Source organism: Heterodontus francisci, chromosome 2 (assembly GCF_036365525.1).
Source record: "Heterodontus francisci isolate sHetFra1 chromosome 2, sHetFra1.hap1, whole genome shotgun sequence".
Lineage (NCBI taxonomy): Eukaryota > Metazoa > Chordata > Chondrichthyes > Heterodontiformes > Heterodontidae > Heterodontus > Heterodontus francisci.
The window spans coordinates 99,126,449-99,149,308 of NC_090372.1; the positions used below are offsets into that span (position 1 = coordinate 99,126,449).

General features: G+C 43.8%; 1 protein-coding gene across 20 annotated transcripts in view; it reads right to left on the reverse strand.

Moving 5' to 3' along the window:
- Positions 1 to 22,860, reverse strand: part of LOC137345926 (histone deacetylase 9-like) — a 1,063,883-nt gene that overhangs the window by 471,891 nt on the left and 569,132 nt on the right. For all 20 annotated transcript variants that reach the window (XR_010968622.1, XR_010968626.1, XM_068009206.1 and 17 more), the window contains 2 exons: positions 13,338 to 13,461; positions 7,566 to 7,687 (listed from right to left, as the gene is read on the reverse strand). Coding sequence is in view for 18 of the 20 variants with exons in the window: in XM_068009206.1 (XP_067865307.1) it covers positions 7,566 to 7,687; positions 13,338 to 13,461 (246 nt within the window). In the remaining 2 variants the exon portion in view is untranslated. The remainder of the gene's footprint in view (positions 1 to 7,565; positions 7,688 to 13,337; positions 13,462 to 22,860) is intronic.

Sequence of the window (22,860 nt, forward strand, 5' to 3'; positions counted from 1 at the left end):
TGTTCATGTGGTGAAATCATGTGTGCCTCAATCTTGGCAGGTGGGGGGGGGTTGCCTGACACATAGTTAAAAGTCCCAAGTTACTTCACAAGAGCATTATCAAATAAAATGTGACACCAAGTCACATAAGAAGAAATTAGGACAGATGACCAAAAGTTTGCTCGAAGAGGTACGTTTTAAGGAGTGCCTGAAAGGAGAAAAGTGAAGTAGAGAGGCAGACAGGATTAGGGAGGGAATTCCCAAGCTTTGGTCCTCGGCAACTGAAGGCACAGCCACAATGGTGGAGCAACTAAAATCGGAGATGAACAAGAGGTCAGAATTGGAGGAGCAAAGATATATCAGAGGGTTGTGGGGCTGGAGGAGGTTACAGAGGTAGGGAGGGAAGAGGCCGTAAAAGGTTTTTAAAACAAGGATAAGAATTTTTAAATTGAGCTATTGCTTAATTTGGGAGCCAATGTAGGTCAGCAAGCATAGAGGTGATGGGTGAATAGGACTTGAAACAAGCTAGAACACAGGCAGCAAAGTTATGGCGGGTAATATAAATAAATACATAAATACTGTGGCTACAAGAGCAGGTCAGAGGCTCGGAATTCTGTGATGAGCAACTCAACTCCAGATTCCTCAAAGCCTGTCCACCATCTACAAGGCACATGTCAGGAGTGTGATGGAATACTCCCCACAGGCCTGGATGAATGCAACTCCAATAATATTGAACAGGCTTGACACCATGCAGGATAGAGCAATCTGCTTCATTAGTACTCCATCCACCATCTTAAACATTCACCCTCTCTAACACTGGCACACTATGGCAACAGTGTGCACCATCTGCAGGATGCACTGCAGTTACTCATCAAGGATCCTTCGACAGCACCTTCCAAACCTGCAACCTCTATCATTTAGAACAACAAAGCCAGCAGGCACATGGAACCACCACCACCTGCAAGCTACCCCTCCAAAGTCACACACCACTCTGACTCAGAAATATATTGCCTTTCCTTCACTGTCAAAATTCTAGAACTCCCTCCCTAACAGGACTGTGGATGTACCTGCACCACATGGACTACAGCGGTACAAGAAGGGGTTTATCACCACTATCTCAAAGGCAATTAGGGATGGACAATAAAGCTGGCCTTGCTAGCGACACCCGCATCCGATCCATGAGTTAAAAAAACGGGTGGTAGACGGTGGGGGAGAGGGCATTCAATTCAGCCCACTTTGTAAGATCATAGAATCATAGAAATAGAATTATAGAAATGGTCACAGGACAGAAGGAAGCCATTCCATCCGTCATGTCCATGTTGGCTCTCTGCAAGAGCAACTCGCCTAGTCCCACTCCCCTGCTTTTTCCCCCTAGCCCTGCAAATTTGTCATCTTCAGATAATTATCTGATTCTCTTTTGAAGGCCTCAGTTGAATCTGCCTCCACCATTCTTTCAGACAGTGCATTCCAGATCCTAACCACTCACTGTGTAAACAGGTTTTTTCCTCATGTCATTGTTGCTTCTTTTGCCAATCAACTTAAATCAGTGTCCTCCGGTTCCGGATCCTTCAGACAATGGGAACAGTTTCTCCCCATCTACTCAGTCCAGACCCCTCATGAGCACCTCTATCAAATCACCTCTTATTCTTCTGTTCTCCACGGAGAACAGACCCAGCTTCCCCAACCTATCCATGTGACATAAATTCCTCATCCCTGGAACCATTCTTGTGAATCTTTTCTGCACCTTCTCTATTGCCTTAACATCCTTCTGAAAATGTGGTGCACAGCACACAACAGAAAGACATAGACTTTGCTTGGGATCAATAATCTTTCTCCTGAATTGAAAAAATACTGCAGCTCACTGCAGGCTGCTGTGTAGGGCGCCTTCCTCTCCCTTTTACTAATTTCATCCAACTTGGCTCACCCATGGAGCCATTGGACTTCCTGGTGTTATGAATTGCTCACTAGTGCTTACTGAACATAAGATTGATAGGTTAATTGGCCATTATAAATTCCCCCTAGTATAGGTAGGTGGTAGTGAAATATATAGAGACAGTTGGGGATGTGACAGGAATATGGGATTAGTGTAGGATTCGTATAAATGGGTGGTTAATGGTCGGCACAGACTCGGTGGGCCGAAGGGCCTGTTTTAGTGTTGTATCTCTAAACTAAACTAAACTAAGCTCGCGCAAGTTATGTTAACAAGGCCTGAAGCTGAAAATAATTGGGTCCTCCCAATGCTGGCTTCAGGCACAGTTGCTCCATGACCACACCCAGTTTGGAATGAAATTGAAAACACCAACCCCCCATTGTCTCCAATTTGGACTTTGCAATCTCTTGTACTGAGTTGATACTGAGTATCAACGTTACTCGTGATATTTCCCCATGGAGTGTGAGTTGTCACCCCAGTTATTTCATGGGAACAAAGGAACCTGAACTATTTCTACCTAAGCAGACTGAAAACAGCTAGGTTACCGAACATAAACATTTACATACATAAAAGTCAGTGATCCACATCACAGCAGGATATTGCACAATGATTCATGTTGACAACCTCCAGCCCCAGTGAATTTCTGTTGTGAAATACAGACAAACTGATATACAGGGCGAAAAACTGACCGTTTGCATGGATGAAAGCCAGCAGCGATGCCTCAACTTCCCAACCCCTTCCATCAGTACTAGGCCTTGCTGGAGGTTGGCCTGTGATGGGGGTGTCCCCAGGCCATATTAATGGTCCAAGACAGAAAATCCCAGCAGGAGAAATGCAATTTGGGTGCATCACTTGTCTGGTAGTAAGGCCAGGATGGGAGAGGAAAATAAACCCTTATATTTTTTAAACGTGGGCTTGAAATGTTGTGGGATTAATTCAGTTTAAATAGTGAAAACATCAATTATTTCTTATGCTTTGTCATAGGTATATTCATCTCCGGTCATGAATGGTGGTGGACAATTAAACATCTAATCGAAGGAGGAGGCTCCACAAACATCCCCATGGTCAATGATAGGGATCCCTAGCATGTAAGTGCAAAAGACAAGGCTGAAACTTTTGCAACCATATTTAGCCAGAAGTACTGAGTGGATGATCCATCTTGGTCTCCTCCTGGGGTCCTCAACATCACAGATGTCAGTCTTCAGCCAATCGATTCATCCCACATAATATCAAGAAACAGGTGAAGGCACTGGATACAGCAAAAGCTATGGGCTGTGACAACATCTCATAGGTAGTACTGAAGCCTTGTGCTCCAGAACTAGCTGCACCCCTAGCCAAGCTGTTCCAGTACAGCTACAACAATGGCATTACGCGGCAATGTGGAAAATTGCCCAGTTATGTTGTCCACAGAATTGTCCACAGAAAGAAGGACAAATCCAATCTCACAATTACTGTCCCATCAGTCTACTCTCAATCATCAGTAAAGTGATGCAAGGTGTTATTGACAGTGCTTTCAAGCGGTACTTACTTAGCAATGACCTGCTTACCAATGCTTAGTTCGGGTTCCACCAGGGTCACTTGGCTCCAGACCTCATTACAGCCTTGGTCCAAACATGGACAAAAGAGCTGAATTCCAGAGGTGAGGTGAGAGTGACCACCCTTAATATCAAGGCAACATTCGACCCAGTGTGGCATCAAGGAGCCCTAGCAAAACTGAAGTCAATGGGAATCGGGGAAAACTCTCCACTGGGTGTACCTACACCACATGGACTGCAGCGGTTCAAGAAGGCAGCTCACCACCAGCTTCTCAAGGGCAATTAGGAATGGGCAACAAATGCTGGCATAGCCAGTGATGCTCATATCCCATGAATAAAAAAAACCATATAGAATTATCTATGTAATCACTTCTCATTACTAGTAAGCTTTATATTTCTTGTACTGCCAGTTTGCGAACAAAATAACGTCACTATATACATGTATGTTCTTCTAAGATGCAGTTTTACATATCACGTCAAATTAAAAGCAAATGTTATGGGGTTTAGCTGAACATTCTGATCTCACTTTGGTGGGGGGGGGGCGGGTGGGAGGGAGGCCAGTAGGCTACAAAACCCAGTGTCAGTAACCCTGGAATAGGGATGTGAAAATTAAGCCAGGGTTCTATTTCTTGATTATGATCCAGTGATCCCTGCTGTAAAGTGCATGTACGTGAATGTTGGGCTGAAGCGAAAATGTGCATGGACAGGGGTATGAAAGTGAAGAGGTAGTACAAGTGACGGGAAACTGTGGAGATGAACTAATACCACAACAAACACTGAAAAGAAAGAAAGAATATGAACACATGATTTAAAAAATGACCAGTTAGTCTTCAGCCTTGATATTTACTCTGAACTTTGGTGGTGGGGGGTGTCAGAGATGGGGATGGCTGTATTAGAGGTTGCAGGGGGTGGTTGAAGAGGGTGAAGGTCAGAGATCATGGTGTGTATAGAAGTAAGCTTGTTGGACCTGGAGGAAATACTCTTGCTTCTCTTGGCCCACAAGCAGTGCTGTATATGCACGTACTTTATAGATAAGACCCTTCTTGCCTCCTTGTACGTGACGGGATTCCCAAGCCCCAGAAATCCTGGCCAACATTAGTTTTAAATAAAAACCTGCTAAAATGGAGGCATGCAATGTCCTTAAAATATTTCAGTGACCTAGCCACCTCTTGAGAAAAGATAGGTTGCACGCTTTCCAATCCACATCCATTAAAACCAGAAATGGATGGGTTGGGGTTGGGTATGAAATTTAAAATATTTTTACTTCCCATCCTATCCAAATCCACTCATTTTCTTGAGGGATTAAATTACCCCCCCTTAGTATCTTGATAGTGAATGTTTGTTTAAAGTTACTAACTCACATTTAACATGGTATATTATAATGCTTATTTTTTGCAGTACAGAAGCTGTTGGATTAAGTACTGGCAACAAAAGAAAATTATTATATGACACAAAGATTTCCATTTTTAAATGTGATGATTCATTACCCACCAGACTGGAAGGTGCCCTAAATGTTTTTTTCCATTAATAATTGCTGGCTGTATAGTAATACAATAAACTTACAAAGCACTACCACTAAAATGAAGACACTCTGTGGTTGCACACAATCCTCATGATCACTTTATTCTGTTCAGACATGACTGAATCCTCGTACATCAAGAGCACATCACTGAAATCTGGGCAAATGCAGCACATGATGTTCTGATTATTTAAATGAATGGTCAGAAAATTATTTGTCTCATATTCCAATATTTCCAAAATCCATTCCCAGCAAGTGAGGACCCCAACCTGGATCATTAAGATGTAAAATTTTCTATGAACTTTAAGAAAGATTCTTGAGGAAATCATTCATCCTAGAAAGCACATTATAGCACCACCTCAGCTTGGTGAGTAAGGAGGACTTGAGTACATGAAATTGAGTGGACACTCCAGTGTACTAATGGGAAAGATACATTTGTCAAAGGTACTATCCTTTGCACGAGGCATTAAATTGAGACCTGGTCTGCCTCTGCTTGAGGCTGTTGCTCAGGTGGCTGTTAAACATTTGAAAAACAGGGAACAGATCCTGGCTATCATTCTGCCATCAAATAACATCATTAAAAACAAAACAGATTAACTGGCCAATAATCTCATTGCTATTTATGGGACATTGCAATGTATAAAATAGCTGCCACATTTGCCTAAATATATGCACATATTGCATTTCAGTGCAATTAATTGTATGTGAAATATGTTTATATGTCTTAAGAGATTTGATATGCTGCTATATAAATTTAAATTCTTTCCTTCAAAAAGTTACTAGATCTTCATCTTTTTCATTTATATTTTAAATACTTATGACAGAGTTACTACAGTATTTATTGGGAGTAATTTTGACTTTGGGCAATAGTATAAAAGTGACAATATTGATTCAGCTGCCTGTTACACAACTCTCCTGATTTTCATTGCCATTATCAAAGTCAAAATTGTCCCCATTAGCTGTTATAACACACAAGATAATCATTTACCAAAGGAGAATGAGGTTACAGTTTATCTTATAGCATTGTCCCTAACTTCATTATGTCACTTTGCAAAATTACAGCAACCAAGCAAATTCTTCAGTATATATAAAGGTTACTACTGTATATAAAGAAAGTCTGATAAAGGTTACTTATAAGGAAATCTGATTTCTTCAGCTACAGTGTATTACAAAGGTTGTATCTTGCTTTTTATATCCTGTGTCAAGTGTGCAATTTAAGTTGGGTAATGATGTCAAAATGTGTTCCACAAATCTTCCTTCTTCTCCTGAAGGTGGTGACTCACATTGACTGTAGTTCTACAGGTGCCAGCCTATCACCAGCACTTGACCATAGGTCCATTCTTCATGTATGAACCCAGCTAGTAAATGTTGACTATGGGACTCATCACAACCAAAGCCTGGTCTTTGACCTGCAGGGAAGATTTCCTCCATGTGCTACATGTAGCAAAACTATAAATGCATTCTCCTGTGCTGTCTCTAGATAATGTTCAGAAGAGGGAGCACTGGCTGATTGTTTTTGCCAATTGTAACATTGCCAAGGCTGCCAGCCTAAGATTAGCTACTAACACAGACTGGGGATTTAACCTGAGACACTCTAAGTCTAAGTGACTCCGGACCACACCATGTAGCACAATTGGGTGAACTAGAAATCAATTTATTTATTTGTTTAACACTTAGTGTACTCTTCATTAAAATTGGCTTAAGAGTGATGCATTGCAGCTACAGAATATTAGTGTAAATGTGAACTCATGTTAAAGAAGTACATTAAACTAAACTGTCCATAATCCTACGATGCTAAAAAGGGAGCTACTTGTATTTGCTGCTGTGCCAGATGCTGGTTAAAGGCTGTCTGAGGGAAGTTATTTTTAATAAAACTTCCTGTCATGTGACATCATGCCCTTAGAGCACTAACTTATCCCTGATGCCACTTAAAGGGGAATGGTATACAAAATATCCATTCCAGGCTGCCCCTTCATCATCAGTTTTAAAGCATAAAACATAAAAAGAAAATACAACTGTGAACAATCACTAAGAGAACAGGATATCCCTTTATAACTGATAGGATTATGTGGTAATCCAGTAGAAAATAGTTTTCCTTGAAGAGCAGTTCCTGCTAAGACTATAAAGCAAAATACTGTAGATGCTGGAAATCAGAAACAAAAACAGAAACCCATCAGAAACAATCAGGTCAGCCAGCAACAGTGGACAGAACAGGCAAGATGCTTTGGGTCTGGATCCTTCCTCAGATAAATGGTCAATACCCGGAAAGTCTTGTCTGCTCCCTTTACAAATGCTGTCAGGCCTGCTGAGAGTTTCCAGCATGTCCTATTCCTGGTCTGAATAGATTTTTTGATTTAAAAAAAAACTGACTCTCAAGGTAAAAGTTGACATCAAACGGTCAAGCTAAATATCAAAAGATCACAAAAAGCTTTACTTTACATATTCGATTAAATGTGTGTATATAAATTTATCAATACAAGCAGAGTCATTCAGTGATTCGTACTATATCCTGAGACAAAACAAAATGGGTCATCCTTATTAAGTCATTGAAGGTCCAAAAGGATTTCACAACTAAAGTAGTAAACGTGCATATTTGTCTCACCAGTTTTTCGTAGGGGGAAATCATCCTTTGTGTCAATAACTCCCGGTAATGGTTGCTTATATGAAGGAGAAGCTCTACTCTGTGGTGGTGAACTCTGGTCCAGTGAAGCATGGTGGGCCCCCCTGGCACAGGAACAAAGAGAAGTAAATTAACAAACATATTCAGACTATACTATAAAATGGCAACACAATCTTTGCAGAAGGCCTGTGTTGCATTTAATTTAAGAGACCTTTTCCATGTCATTCAGTTTTGTTTTGCACTCGTTGGATTATCATGAATTAGACCTGTCCCACATTTCCTTTCCCATTACCTTCTGCTCTATTCCATGAGTATTTGCTGTTTCCCTCCTACTTTTTGACATTCCAACTGTATTAAGCAGATGGTAGTCCAACTGAAAAATATGTGCAACCCTTTTCCAACTTTCCAAAATCACATTCAAACTTGCTATTCAATCTAAAATCAATTTTTGTGTCATTCCTATCCCACTGAAGAAACTCCCCTGTACAAAGTTTTTGAGAGGTTCAGTGTTGGTTCAGAATCATCTCAAAGTTCAGAAATCATCGCAGAGAATTATTTCCCATATTTTAGGTTCTGTCTCAATAGCCACTTGTGGTAAATTATTCAAATAGCCTCTGTGAAAAAATTCTAACTTCCACTTTCATTCTGAGTTTATGACTACTTGGTAATGATTAGATCCCCCTTAATCTTTTCTATTCCAATGAAAAAAAAAACCCAGGCAAGAGGAAGTCCAATCCCCAACTCAGAGATGTGTGCAACCCCAGGGAAGATGGCCGTTCCCTAAACAGGGATGGGGGGATGATTCGCTCCCTGACCCTGGGGAGGATCCCAGGATCCCATCACTGAACTGGTTGTTGGGGGTGGGGCTGGTGGGTTTGTATGGAGGGTAGCTAGGGGGACTAGGTTTTGTTACCTCCTGGATTTTGTTGTCCCGCCGCTGAAAGCGGCTGTAGGCGCAGAAAATGGCGGCCACCCCACATGGGAGCCGCGCTGCTGAGATTTCACAGTGGACGGACAATTAATATATTGACAGTGGCCAACACCCAACCCCCCAAATCACGTGGCGGGGCAGCATTGGCAATGCCGTTCACGGCATCACCTGATCGGAGCAGGTGCTGACGCCATTTTTAAAAGGCTGCCAGCCCTGCAAACAGTTCGAAATAATGCAAAGCTGACCCCTTCCCCCCATACACTAAAGAATGCAAAGCTGACCCCTTCCTCCACTATACACTAAATAATACAAAGCTGACCCCTTCCCCCCATACACTAAATAATGCAGAGCTGACCCCTTCCTCCACCATACACTAAATAATACAAAGCTGACCCCTTCCCCCCATACACTAAATAATGCAGAGCTGACCCCTTCCTCCACCATACACTAAATAATGCAAAGCTGAACCCTTCCCCCATACACTAAATAATGCAAAGCTGAACCCTCCCCCCCATACACTAAATAATGCAGAGCTGACCCCTTCCTCCACCATACACTAAATAATGCAGAGCTGACCCCTTCCTCCACCATACACTAAATAATGCAGAGTTGACTCCTTCCCCACCTTGGTGGCGCCAGCTTCTCCTGGATGGGAAAGTGAATGCATGCGAGTGTCATACGACATGTTCAAGATTGGGAACAGAAGGCAAGATCACGGGGAATTAAATTTCAATTTATGCAGAGAGATATATTAAATATTTAAAGTGGGGTCCCATCACAGAGAGGCGGAGGTGCCACCACGGAGCCTCGCGGCACCAGGAAGATTGGGCTTGGCAATCCTGGCATTGGGTTCCGTGTCAGCCACTGCTGCTCTGACTCTCTGATCCCCCCCCCCCGCCACGGAAGCCAATGTCGGGCTGAGAACAAGATCCAACGGGTTTCCTGAGCCCCTTGTCCTGCCTCTGTTAAATGAGAAGTGGGCAGGTCAAGTTTGAGATCTTTCAAGTTTTAACATCTCACCTGATCCCAACCCACATGTTTTTGAGGGTTAAGATTGAAGAGACATTAGGCTGACTTTTACCCTCGATGGACGGGAGCCGTCCACCGACTGAAAAGTCGGTGGCAAACCTGCCTCAGCCGGGCCTGGGGATCTAATCCGCATTTTGCTGTTATTGAGGTAGGAAGTCCCGCCTAATGGTGCTGCCGGACAATCAGTGAGCCGGCAGCTCTTAGTCCCAGCAGCGCCACTGGGAGCGGTGGCCATTGCTGGGACTGCAACCCAGTTTCGACAACAAGACAAAGGACGCCCCGGGAAAAGGTAGTTTTTTGAGACCTTGCCAGGGGTGATCGGTCAGGCCTCGGCGAGGCAAGGTTGGTCGATTGTGGGGACGGGGCGTGTTGGGTGTTGGAGGTGGTTGGGGCATCAGAGGCAGCCCTCTGTCAGGCACAGGGTGCATGATCATGAGGGACACCCCACCCCTTGCCGTCAGAAAGCCACCTGCTTTGGTCAGGTGGCTTTTCTCAGGCCTGGGCCGCCCAACCGGCCAAGGGTAAAATTCCTGTGAAGGTGGGTGTAGGCCCTTAAGTGGCCATTAACCGGCTGCTTAAGGACCTTGATTGGCCTGGGGCGGGCAGGTCAGTTTTCGCCACTACCACCCCATGTAAAATGGTGGCGGTGACAAGAGCGGGCCGGGAAGGGCCCCCCGAGCCTCCCATTCCATTTTATGCTCCCCACCCTGCTCTTTGGAGGCTGGTGTAAAATTCCAGCCATAAAAACCAATGCCACTAAAAACAGACTATTGGATCAAGCATTTAAGATGAGATCTTGCTGTGCACAAACTAGCTGTAGCAACAGTGACTGAACTTCAAAGTAACCCATTGGCTGTAAAGGGCTTTGCAATGTTCAAAAGATGTGGTGAGGCACTATATAAGTGCAAGTTCCTTCTATAGTCTTTCATTCTTGGCATCATTTCTGGAAATTTGGGGGGAGCACAAAATTCTGGGGGAGGGGTCAGTGTTTACGGTGCGGGGTCAGTGGTTGCAGTCGGGGGGAAGGTTGGTAGTTGCAATGGGATTGTGGCAAAATCAGTGGTCAGGAATCATGGGGATGGGAATTCAGACAGATCGCGGGCCAGTTTACTTGGTAGCTTGTTGATGCTGAAGGTAACACTCCTGATCCTCCTGGCCCACAAGCAGTGCTGTAGTATGCACTTTACCTTATTGATCTGGCCCGTCTCACTTTCTTTTACCTGCCGGGTATCCCAATCCCAGGGAATCCTGGCCAACATGGGTTAAATCACGTTATAATGGAGGGACTCAGCCTCCTTAAAGCTTTTACCGACTGGCCCTTCTCCTGAGAACAGAAGGGTCACCCGTCTCCTGTCCTGCCTCTGGTAAAACCAGAAGTGGGCGAGTTGGACGCTGATTGGATCAGGTTAGAAATGTTTAATATTTTAACTTCCCAGCCAAACCCACCCATTTTTGAAGGTTAAAATTACTGCCATAGAGAGAGAAAGTCTGTAAGAGAAATGGACAAACACAGAAAAAATAGAAGGCAAACAGGAAGACAGACAGGTAACTGGAAGAATTAGCAAATGGAACACAGACAGTTACAGGAAGAAACAAACTTTTTTTCCTGTCAGCAAAGCCATGGGAAATCTATCAGTAAATTAAAATGATACACAACAGAAGGAAAGACAAGAAAGACGTGAAGAAAACTGTTATATTCGGGAATACACTGCCTAAAAGGGTGCCAGAAGCAGGTTCAATAATAACTTTTGAAAAGGAATTGAATTCTTGAAGGGGAAAAGTTTGCAGGGCTATGGGGAAGGAGCAGCGGAGTGCGACTAATTAGACAGCTCTCTCAAAGAGCCAGCACTGGCACACTGGACTCAATGGCCTCCTTCTGTGCTGTATAATTCAATGATTCTATTTTATATAGAAAGCTAGAAACGTACAAGCAGATTGTCCTGTACTTCAGACTACACCACATCATTTGTGCAACACACTATTATGCAATGCCACTTTAACAAGTCAGTCTCTGCAGAATGCAGCAGTATAGCAATACGTGATTTCATTTTGACGATATAGCATGATGGCAGTCACAGCATAAAAAAGTGTTGTCGTTTCACAAAGCAAAGGATGATGATAAAAACAACACCAATTATTGTATGGTTACTCCTCTCAATGTGATAGGAAAGTAACTCAGTTAAGTTTTGACTATGTTTAATAATTCAGATGAAGAAAGCAATACTAAAGTCATTATGACACTTAGCCTGCTATATTCATTTTAATTACCAATAAGGGATATTTATTTTCACTACGGCAACAATGATGCTAGTGGAAGGGGTGCACTTCAGATATTGGAATAGGTAATAAGTGCCATTCTGGTTCAGTTGATAGCACACTCACTTTTTAAACCTAAAATCGTAGGTTCAAATTGCCCCCGAGGGCATCTTACTGCAACACTGAAGGATGTTGCATTGCTAGAGATGCTGTTTGTCTGTTCAAATAGATATTAAAGATTCCATGACAAAATTCAAAGAACAAAGAGTTTTCCTGGTCAACATTTCTCAACAATCAGCTAAAGCAGATTAACTCAAGATTCATTTCATATCAGTTTGTGGGAATTTGCTATGTTTAGTATAACTGCCACATTCAACTGCACAGCACTTCGGAGTTATTCACTGTATGTGAAACATTTTGGGACATCTTGACAGATGTAATAAGGCACGATATACATACAAGCTCTTTTTTGCTTTGTTTGGGGATGCTGCAATTACTCCATTATATAGTGGATTTTTATATTTCATTTCATTAAAAGAACTTCTTGAAATTCACATCAACTAGTCGAGTGAGACCAGTGTCTTGGGCTGGATTTTGTGGTGCTGATGGGGCTCCCGACGCTGGGCTGAAAAGGTGGGGGGGGTCCCCACCTCGGACTTTCGAAGCCTCCCCTGTGCACATCAGTGGATGGTGCCGTGATCCCTGTCCCTTTAAAGACAGGGATCCTGCCAGCCAATTATAGAGCCAGCAGCTCAGCACTGGGAGCGGTGACCACTGCAGAGGCCTTGGACTGAGGCCCAGTGCTGGAGACCCCCAGACCTCAGGTAAGTGATGCGGGATCAGTCTGGAAGGCACTGGCGAGGGGGGATGTAGGAGAATGGGTATTGTGCAGGGGGAGGGGTATCCAGGGAGATGGAGCTTTTCCCGGCAGGCATTCTCCTTGGGTCACAGATTGCCCATGGACGAGGGTACCCCCCCAAAGCTGGCAGGGAGGGCACCTCATATTACTGGGTGACCTCCCCTTGTGCACACCGCAAGTTAAGTCCCAGCGGCGGTGGGGAAAGAGGCCCTTAAGTGGCCGCTAATAGGCCACTTGAGGGTCTCAATTAGCCTCTGGGTGGAAAGGCCATCGCCGGTCAATCCTGCAGCTGCCAAAAACGCTTGGCGACAGGCCCTCCGCCTCCTGGCGCAATTCTACGGGACTCCCTCCGCTACTGATTCTGTCTCATTTTGTTTTGGTCTGATGGGTCATACTTAGAGCAATGAAAATTATAATTAAAAGGCAACTGAACGTATGTCTCGGATTTTTTTTATTCTTTCATGGAATGTTGGCATCCTGCGGTTCAAGAAGGCAGCTCACCGCCACCTTCTCAAGCGTAATTAGGGATGGGCAACAAATGTTGGCCTTGCCAGCACTGCCCACATCCAATGAAAGAATAAAAAAAATACATAATCTGATTTCCTAACATGGCAACTTAATCAAAGTAGCAGTTTTTCTGCAAAAATATAAACACTATGAGTAGGATGATTATACTTACTTATACCAGTGCTTGGGATGTTGAGGGAAGGAATGGTTTTGTCCACTTGATGGAGACTCTTTTGCTGACTTGCTCAACAGGAACTCCTGAAGTTTCTGTTTGACCTCAGTACTGGCCACTGCACCTGAAATAGTATGTTATTTAATAATTGTCACATATTGGGATCTTTTAATCACTTTTTAACAGAAAGGTTTTGGGAAAAAAAGTTATTTTTAAATGCGGTTTAAAGCATGTTAAGTTCACAGAAGTTTAATAAAAGGCTTGAAGACGATAGTTACTTAAGATACTAATAAGTTACACCGTAGATTTTAAATAACATACAATTTGTTAGCCTGTCTCAGCAATTGGAAAACATAAGAACATAAGAACTAGGTGCAGGAGAAGGTAATTCAGCCCCTCAAGCCTGCTCTGCCATTCAATACGATCATGGCTGATCTCATCTTGGCCTCAACTCCACTTTCCTGCCCGTTCTCCATAACCCTTCAACCCATTTCTAATTAAAAATCAGTCTATCTCCTCCTGAAATTTACTCAACATCCCGGCATCCACTGCACTCTGGGGTAGTGAATTCCACAGATTCATGACCCTTCGAAAGAAGTAATTTCTCCTCACCTCTGTTTTAAATCTGCTACCCCTTATCCTAAAACTACGACCTCTCGTTCTAGATTGCCCCACAAGAGGAAACATCCTCTCTATGTCTACTTTGTCAATCCCCTTAATCATCTTATATACCTCAATTAGGTCTCCTCTCATTCTTCTAAACTCTAGACAGTAAAGGCCTAAACTGCTCAATCTCTCTTCATAGGACAAGCCCCCCATCTCTGGGATCAATCGAGTGAACCTCCTCTGAACTGCCTCAAATGCAACTACATCCTTTCTCAAGTAAGGGGACCAAAACTAAAGCAATACTCCAGGGTGCAGTCTCACCAATGCCGTGTACAGTTGCAGCAACACTTCCCCACTTTTATACTCTATTCCTTTTGCAAAAAATGCCAAAATCCCATTTGCCTTCCTTATCACCTGCTGTACCTGCATACTAGTTTTCTGCGATTCATGCACGAGGACACCCTCTGCACCGAAGCACTCTGAAGTTTCTCTCCATTTAGATAACAATTTGCCTTTCTATTCTTCCGACCATGACCAAAATGGATAACCTCACACTTATCCACGTTAAAATCCATCTGCCAAATTTTGGCCCATTTATCTAATCTATCCATATCCATTTGTAGATTTCTTATTTCTTTATTGCAACTTACTGTCCCACCTATTTTAGTGTCATCTGCAAATTTGGCTATAGTACCTTCTATCCCTGCATCCAAGTCATTTATATAGATTGTAAATAGTTGGGGCCGGAGGACCGAACCCTGCGGTACCTCACTAGTTGCATCTATCAAAGCTAATAAATTGCCCCAACCCCATGTGAAATTACCTTGTGTATTAACCTTTTGTGCGGCACATTATCAAATGCCTTCTGGAAGTCCAGATAAACTACATCTACAGGATCCCCATTATCCAGTTTGCTTGTTACAGCTTCAAAGAACTCTAGCAAATTAGTCAAACACGATTTACCCTTCATAAAACCATGCTGACTCTGATGGATTGTGTTTTGACTTTCTAAATGTCCTTTTATTACTTCCTTAATAATGGATTCTAACAATTTCCCAACGACAGATGTTAAACCAACTGGTCTATAGTTTCCTACTTTCTACCTCCCTCCCTTTTTGAATAAGGGCGTTACATTAGCTTTTTTCCAATCCACTGGAACCTTTCCTGTATCCAGAGAATTTTGGAATATTATAACCAATGGATCCACTATCATCACTGCCACTTCCTTTAAGACCCTAGGATGTAGGTCATTAGGCCCTGGGGACTTGTCTGCCTTCAACCCCAATAGTTTTCTCAGTACTTTTTCCCTTGTGATGATGATTGTTCTAAGTTCCTCCCTTTCTATAACCTCTGCATTACCTGGTACTATTGGGATTGTAGTAGTGTCCTCCACCGTGAAAACTGAAGCAAAATACTGATTTAGAGTCTCTGCCATTTCTGTGTTCCCTTCTATTAACTCCCCAGTCTCATCCTCCAATGGACCAACATTCACTTTAGCTACCCTCTTCCCTTTTATATACTTATAGAAGCTTTTGCTATCCATTTTTATATTTTGCATTAGTTTTCTTTCATAATTTACCATTGCTCTTTTTATTACTTTTTTAGTAACCCTTTGTTGATTTTTAAAAGTTTCCCCATCTTCCAGCCTGCCACTGGCCTTTGCAATATGATATGCCTTAGTTTTTGTCTTTACATTACCCTTAACTTCCTTGCTTAGCCATGGATGTTTTTTCCCCTCCTAGAATCTTTCTTCCTCTCTGGAATATATTTTAGTTGGGATAAATTGAATATCTCCTTAAACATCTGCCACTGCTTGTCAACTGTCCTACCTTTTAGTCTTCCTGCCCAGTCCACTAGGGCCAAATCTGTCCTCATGCCTATATAAATACCTTCGTTTAACTCCAGAACCCTACTGTGGGACTCCAGCTTCTCAAGCTCAAACTGAATTTGAAATTCTAGCATGCTATGATCACTTTTCCCTTGAGGATCCTTAACAATAAGATCATTAATTAATCCCACCTCATTACACAACACCAAATCTAGAATAGCCTGCTCCCTGGTTGGTTCCACAACATATTGCTCCAAAACACAATCTCTAATACATTCAATGAACTCTCCCTCGAGGCTACCCTTGCCAATTTGACTAATCCAGTCTATATGCATATTAAAATAACCCTTGATTATTGCCGTACCTTTCTTACAAGCTCCCAGTATTTCCTGGTTTATACTGTGCCCCACTGCGGAACTACTGTTTGGGAACCTATAGATTACTCCCACCAGTGACTTCTTTCCCTTGCTATTTCTTATTTCTACCCAGACTGATTCTACGCCTTGATCTCCAGTGCCGATAGCGTTTCTCACAACAGCACTACATCTCACACTCATTGTGCTCAACAGTCTTTGATCTATTTCTGGCTGTGAACGCAGTAGATCAAGAGACACATACAAAGCCAGACAGTAAGAAAGAAAGCTGCGAGACCTTCACCAAGACTTAGAGATTAGAAATGTTGGAATACAGTTAAAACTCACTGAAGCATGGCACTTTCTTTATTTTGTATCATTGTACATTGGATGTGGGTCCAGTCAGTGGGATGGTGGAATTTGAGGCTCACCTGCACACCCACCTGGCTGAAACCCGGAAGTGGGTAGGATGATGTCAGGATCCTGACCTGATGTCACTTTTCGGGGATTTAATTGTCAGTACGCACCCAAACCCACCTTCCCTTGGAAGTTAAGATTCTGCCCATTGTCTTCAGGTCTCGCACATTTCCAGCCTGGGCTGACAGCTGGCTAAATGGGACAGCGTGAAGCATCTGGTGTCTGCATCCATGCAATGGTTTACCTGTGCTCACAAGGCCACAAGATAAACAGCACATGTGCCCAACTACCCAGTTTACACTTCAGATCCCATAACCAGGTTAAATTACCTGGGACTGTTTCCCGATATCGGCCTCTTAATATTAAATGGAAAAGACGTAGAAGTGCCAGAAGTGCTGAGTTGATGATCCATCTCGGCCCCCTCCTGAGGTCCCCAGTATCACAGATGCCAGACGTCAGCCAATTCAATTCACTCCGCATGATATCAAGAAACAACTGAAGGCATTGGATACTGAAAAAGCTATGGGCCTGACAATATTCTGGCAATAGTATTGAAGACCTGTGCTCCAGAACTTGCTGCACCCCTAGCCAAGCTGTTCCAGTACAGCTAAAATACTGACATCTATCCGGCAAAGTGGAACATTGCCCAGGTATGTCCTGTACACAAAAAGCTGGACAAGTCCAAACAGGCCAATTACTACCCCATCAACCTAGTCTCAATCATCAGTAAAGTGTGTCATCAACAGTGCCATCAAGCGGCACTTGCTGAGCAATAACCTGCTCAGTGACGCTCAGTTTGGGTTCCACCAGGACAAGATCAGCTCCTGACCTCATTACAGCCTTGGTTCAAACATGGACAAAACAGCTGAACTCAAGAGTTGAGGTGAGAGTGACTGCCCTTGACATCAGGCAGCATTTGACCAAGTACGGCATCAAGGAGCCCTAGCAAAACTGAAGTCAATGGGAATCAGGGGGAAAACTCTTCGCTGGTTGGAGTCATACCTAACGCAAAGGAAGATGGTTGTGGTTGTTGGAAGTCAATCAACTGAGCTTCAAAACATCACTGCAGGAGTTCCTCAAGGTTATGTCCCAGCGCCAATGATCTTCAGTTGCTTTATCAAATGACCTTCCTTCAATCATAAAATCAGAAGTGGGGATGTTCACTGATGATTACACCATGTTGAGTACCATTCGCGACTCTTCAGATACTGAAGCAGTCCGTGCAGAAATGCAGCAAGACCTGACAATATCCAGGCTTGAGCTGATAAGTGGCAAGTAACATTCGCGCCACACAAGTGCCAGGCAATGACCATCCCAACAAGAGAGAATCTAACCATCTCCCCTTGACATTCAATGACATTACCTTCGCTGAATCCCCCACTATCAACATCTAGGGGCTAGCAGTGACCAGAAACTGAACTAGAGTAGCCATATAAATACCGTGGCTATAACAGCAGGTCAGAAGCTAGGATTCCTGCGGCAAGTAGCTCACCTCCTGACTCCCCAAAGCCCGTCCATCATCTACAAGGCACAAGTCAAGAGTGTGACGGAATACTCTCCACTTGCCTGGATGGGTGAAGCTCCAAGAACACTCAAGAATCTCAACACCATCCAGGACAAAGCAGCCCACTTGATTGGCACCCCATCCACAAACATTCACTCCCTTCACCACCGACGCACAGTGGCAGCAGTGTGTACCATCTACAAGATGCACTGCAGCAACGCACCAAGGCTCCTTAGACAGCACCTTCCAAACCCGCGACCCCTACCAACTAGAAAGACAAGGGCAGCAGATGCATGGGAACACCACCACCAGCAATTTCCCCTTCAAGTCACACACCATCCTGACTTGGAACTGTATCACCATTCCTTCACTGTCACTGGGTCAAAATACTGGAACTCCCTTCCTAACAGCACTGTTGGTGTATCTACCTCAATGGACTGCAGTGGTTCAAAAAAGCAGCTCACCACCACCTTCTCAAGGGCAATTAGGGATGGGGAATAAATGCTGGCCTGGCCAGTGACGCCCACAACCCACGAATGAATAAAAAAAAACAGTTGCATATTTAGTTTCCAATTCTGAATGGGGGAGATATAAGAGATCACTGGATGCAGTGCCACAATGGGTGAGAGTAAGCAGGTCATCGGTTGTGGCTAGTTCAGCAAAGTGGTGAATTTGGAGGAAAGGCAGCCAATAGCAGAACCCAAGAGCAACAGCCTCATTAAAATATTTAAATCAGTGACCCACCTTCTGAGGGCTGGTTGATTAACCCCCAACTCCCCAAGGTGAAGCTGGGGTGCACTGTGGTCCAGCTGCACACGTATTTTGGGGCCTGTCATGCACCGCAAGACTACCCCACTGCACATGGGTTCAGAGTTGGCAGGCATAGGAGTTGCACATCCTTCAGGCAGGTTTCCAGTCATCTCCTGGGCTTCTGGGGTCCAGGAGGATCGGCAGCCATGCAGATACACCGAGTGAGAAGCACATGGAGGGAATTTTAACACCCCAAAACAGGTGGGTTTGGGTCAGGTGGACGCAAAAATTTTAAAAATCTCAAACTCAAGCCCAACCCACCTTGAACTTACCCACTTCTGATTTGAACAGATGTGGGATGAGGAATTGGGGATTCACCAACCAGCCCCCAGAAGGTGGGTCACTGATTTACATATTTTAATGATGCTGTGTGCCTCAGATTTTATCTCCATTTTAAATTTCACCTTGGCTGGCCAAGTTTCCTAGGCCTCAGTAATCGCAGCAGCAATAGGGAGGGGCGTGAGGATTGTTGCACGAAAGAGGTAATTGCCTTTCCAGCACTGCTTGTGGACTGGCCACCCAAGCTAACCTGCTTCCTGCTCTGCAATCAGATCAATCCCATGACCACCAACCCCTCATCTCTGCCCTGGACCTGTTTCTGACCCACTGTGATCATCACCAACCCTATAAAGCACTCTGCATCCAGGCCCCCGCCCCCAAATGGTCTCTACCCTAGCAGCACAAACTCACATGTTCCTTGGTTGCAACCTCTCCTGCAGGTTTCCCTGCCAACAGGAAGTCAAGCCTGTTAATCAGGCTAGCTTCTGGGTGTGGATCCTGTTTGAAAAAAACACACACACTGGGGAGTCAAAACACTACAGCGTTCAACCGACCAGAACTCCTTCCCACATCCCCCCACCCTGACCCCACACTTGGAAATTCTCACCCAGTAAAATCGGGTCCATAGTCTTTGTATGTGAGCCAAAGGCGTAACACATCTAACACATGGAGACCTATACTGGGGGAGGGAGATACGTCACATTTTAGGATCTTATTTGTCCACAGAAAGACTTCTGAAATAAAGCAGCTTATCAATTCACATCTTGTCTTGCCTCTTCTAGGCCAGGAAATTCATTGGAGTTGCTCTCACTGTGTCAGCATTACTTCAGCGAAAGTGTGGCAGAAGCACTGTTTACGTGTGCAAACAGGGTTTCTGCTGCACTTCTGGCAAAGTAACACTAGCAGAACAGGTGCAGTTTCAAGGAATTTCCTCACCCTTGTGTTTTCTTGGTCTGCTTTCAGAAGGATATGGAGAGGGACATGGGGACATGTGCCAGAGGCAAGACTATCCAGTTCTGGTCACACGATGGTACTATTATTATACTCCCTCCCTGCCCCCACTTACATTATCTTAAAAATAAATATAGGGCAGTGAGAGAAAACTCCCATAAAGTGAGATGCTCAGCATACCTATAGGTGTGACAATGCTACTGAATCTGAGAGAGTATTTGCAGCACACCCAAATTCTCAACAGTAATATATTAGTAAATCTGAAAATATAGTCTGAATATCAGCTCACTATCAATGCAGATTACACAATTTTCTCAATCATTTATAAATTATAATTGCAGTTATATATTTATTTACTGGTTTATTCCAATATTGCTATTATAACAGCTTATTTATTAGACAAAGTATTGCACTCTTGTCATAAACATTTTATTATATGTTTTATGATTAGCATAAACCAGTACGAATTTCATTAATTATAATGATTTGTAATAAAGATTATGAAACATTTGCAGAAGTGAATGCCTGCAAACTTTTCAAATTGGTTTCCTTTAATTCAGAGTGCCAGACACTATAAATATTTTAATAGTACATTCTAACTTTGCTTAATCTATAGAGTGATCGCTCAAGAATATGAACTGAAATCAGTACACTACATGGTTTTGGATTTTAAAAACTGTAGCCCCTTGATAGCAAAATCAATACAGTTGCAACATATTTTCAATTGCTTTATATACAATGTTTATTAGAAATTAATAATGCATGTTGGAGAAGAGTAATCACCAATAAAGTGGTTATTGTTCTGTATTTACGGGTTGATCGAACTATTGTTGTTATGGCATAAGAGCATGTATGACTATAGTAGAGTGGAAACACAGGACTGAATTTAGTGAGACCATTTGGAACGGGAATCGAGGTGCAGTGGGCCAGAGAATACCATTGGACGTGTCCTCCCGGAAATCCAACATTGTGCCATTGGTTCCAGAGTTGGCTGGCAGGTCGCTCTCAAGTGGATAAGAAGGCACAGGATAGAAAGACCTTGAGAAAAGGAGAATAAGACAGTGTTGTAATGAAAGGCATTATGTAATTATGTAAGGTTGATGACAGCCACATGAACAAATACCTGCTTGGTCAAGAAAGGCATACACAGAGCATGATAGCCACAGGGATGAACATGATTGGGCACTGGAGGGATTAATTGGATAAAAACCAGGATAAAAGAGACCCTACCAGTCAGGTCTGTATGGTGGACAGAACCAGAAACAAGAAAACAAAGAGAAAAGACTGGAGAGAGTGAGAGAAACAAAGAGATGTTCAAACACCAAAAATTGCAAGAAAATATGTGCGCTCCCCATCCAGGACTAATATAGGAAGTATATAGTGCGTGTTAGACTGTAAATCACTGCCTGAGTTCATTGCCATAGTTTACATGAAACTTAATAAACTTGTTTTGTCTTTGTCTCAATAAGTAGCTTCACAACTGAACTTTTGCCACATCTGATCCTGTTGTGAGTAAGGGGTTAAATCCACACAGATTGACTCCTGATTATAGTGCTTGGATTTATCCAGTGGAGCCCTGCAGAATTCCCCAGTGAGGGTCTCGTGATGGCCTGATGTGCCCTGCACAATCTAGTCTTGCAGAGGGGGGAGGCCTTGCATGATGAGGATATAATGAATTGCCACTCCTCAACCGATGAGGAGGAGGCAGAGGAGGGTGATGAGCCGGTAGCACTGGAGGCCAGGCACATTGAGTGACAGGCCAAGGAAGAAAGGGAAAATCTCATACTTACCCACTTCCAGTCACCATGATAGCCTCTCATAGTGAAATCAATGAAGACTCACCTCAATGCATTCAGTATGTCGCCTCATGGCCCATGTGGGCTGTGCCCACACTGGAAGGCCACTAAGAGAGAAGGGTGCAGTCAGGCTCTCACAATTAAGGCAGGAAAGAATAAGCATTTTCCACGATGAACATTAACTTCAATAACCAAAATACTTTATAGCACAAAACAAATTGCAAACGTCAAACACCTGTGAAACACTAAGTGCATCGAGGTGGTTTTCTTTATATGTTTGAATGCGTCAATGAGATATAACCCCTGCATTAGCAGCTGGGCTGGAGGCAGGCAGCCATCCTCTGGCTGCCTGAGGCCTGGCGGGCCCTGGTTGCCTGAAGGTTTCTTGCACATTTGTAGGACTCTCCTCGGGCGTCGCGGCTACTGGAGTTGGGCTCACTGGCGGAGGGGCTGAGGAACTGCTGTCCACACTTTAAGTGCCCTGAGGGCAGCCCCCAACTGTGGAGGTTAGTCTCTCCTCCTCCCTTTCAAGGTTCACTTAAACCGCCCTGCTGACCATATAAGGACGAGGATGTGGAGAAGATTCCAGGTGCCTTGTCCTTCTCTTGCTTTACCACTGCTATACTGAGCACATGGCCAAGGCAAGGGTGTGCAGGTCTGCGTGCATTTTTGGGAACTGGCTCTCCATAAGGGTCGCTAACTTCTTGATGGAGGAAGCGATGCACTCACATATCTGAGACATTGCAGCACTCATGGCATGAATGGTCACCTCCATCATCCGCTCATGGCTGCGCATGGCCTCTGGCAGCTCCGCCAGATGTTGCCTTTCATCTCTCTGCAAACTCCAGCATGTCCTGTGCTGTTGACATCAGAGGCTCATCATCAGCCTGGGGCTCAGCATGGAACTGGCCACCCACAGTCCTCCAACTGTCAGAGGCCTCAGCTGTCTCAGCCTCAGCCAGCTGCTCAGGCGCATGTA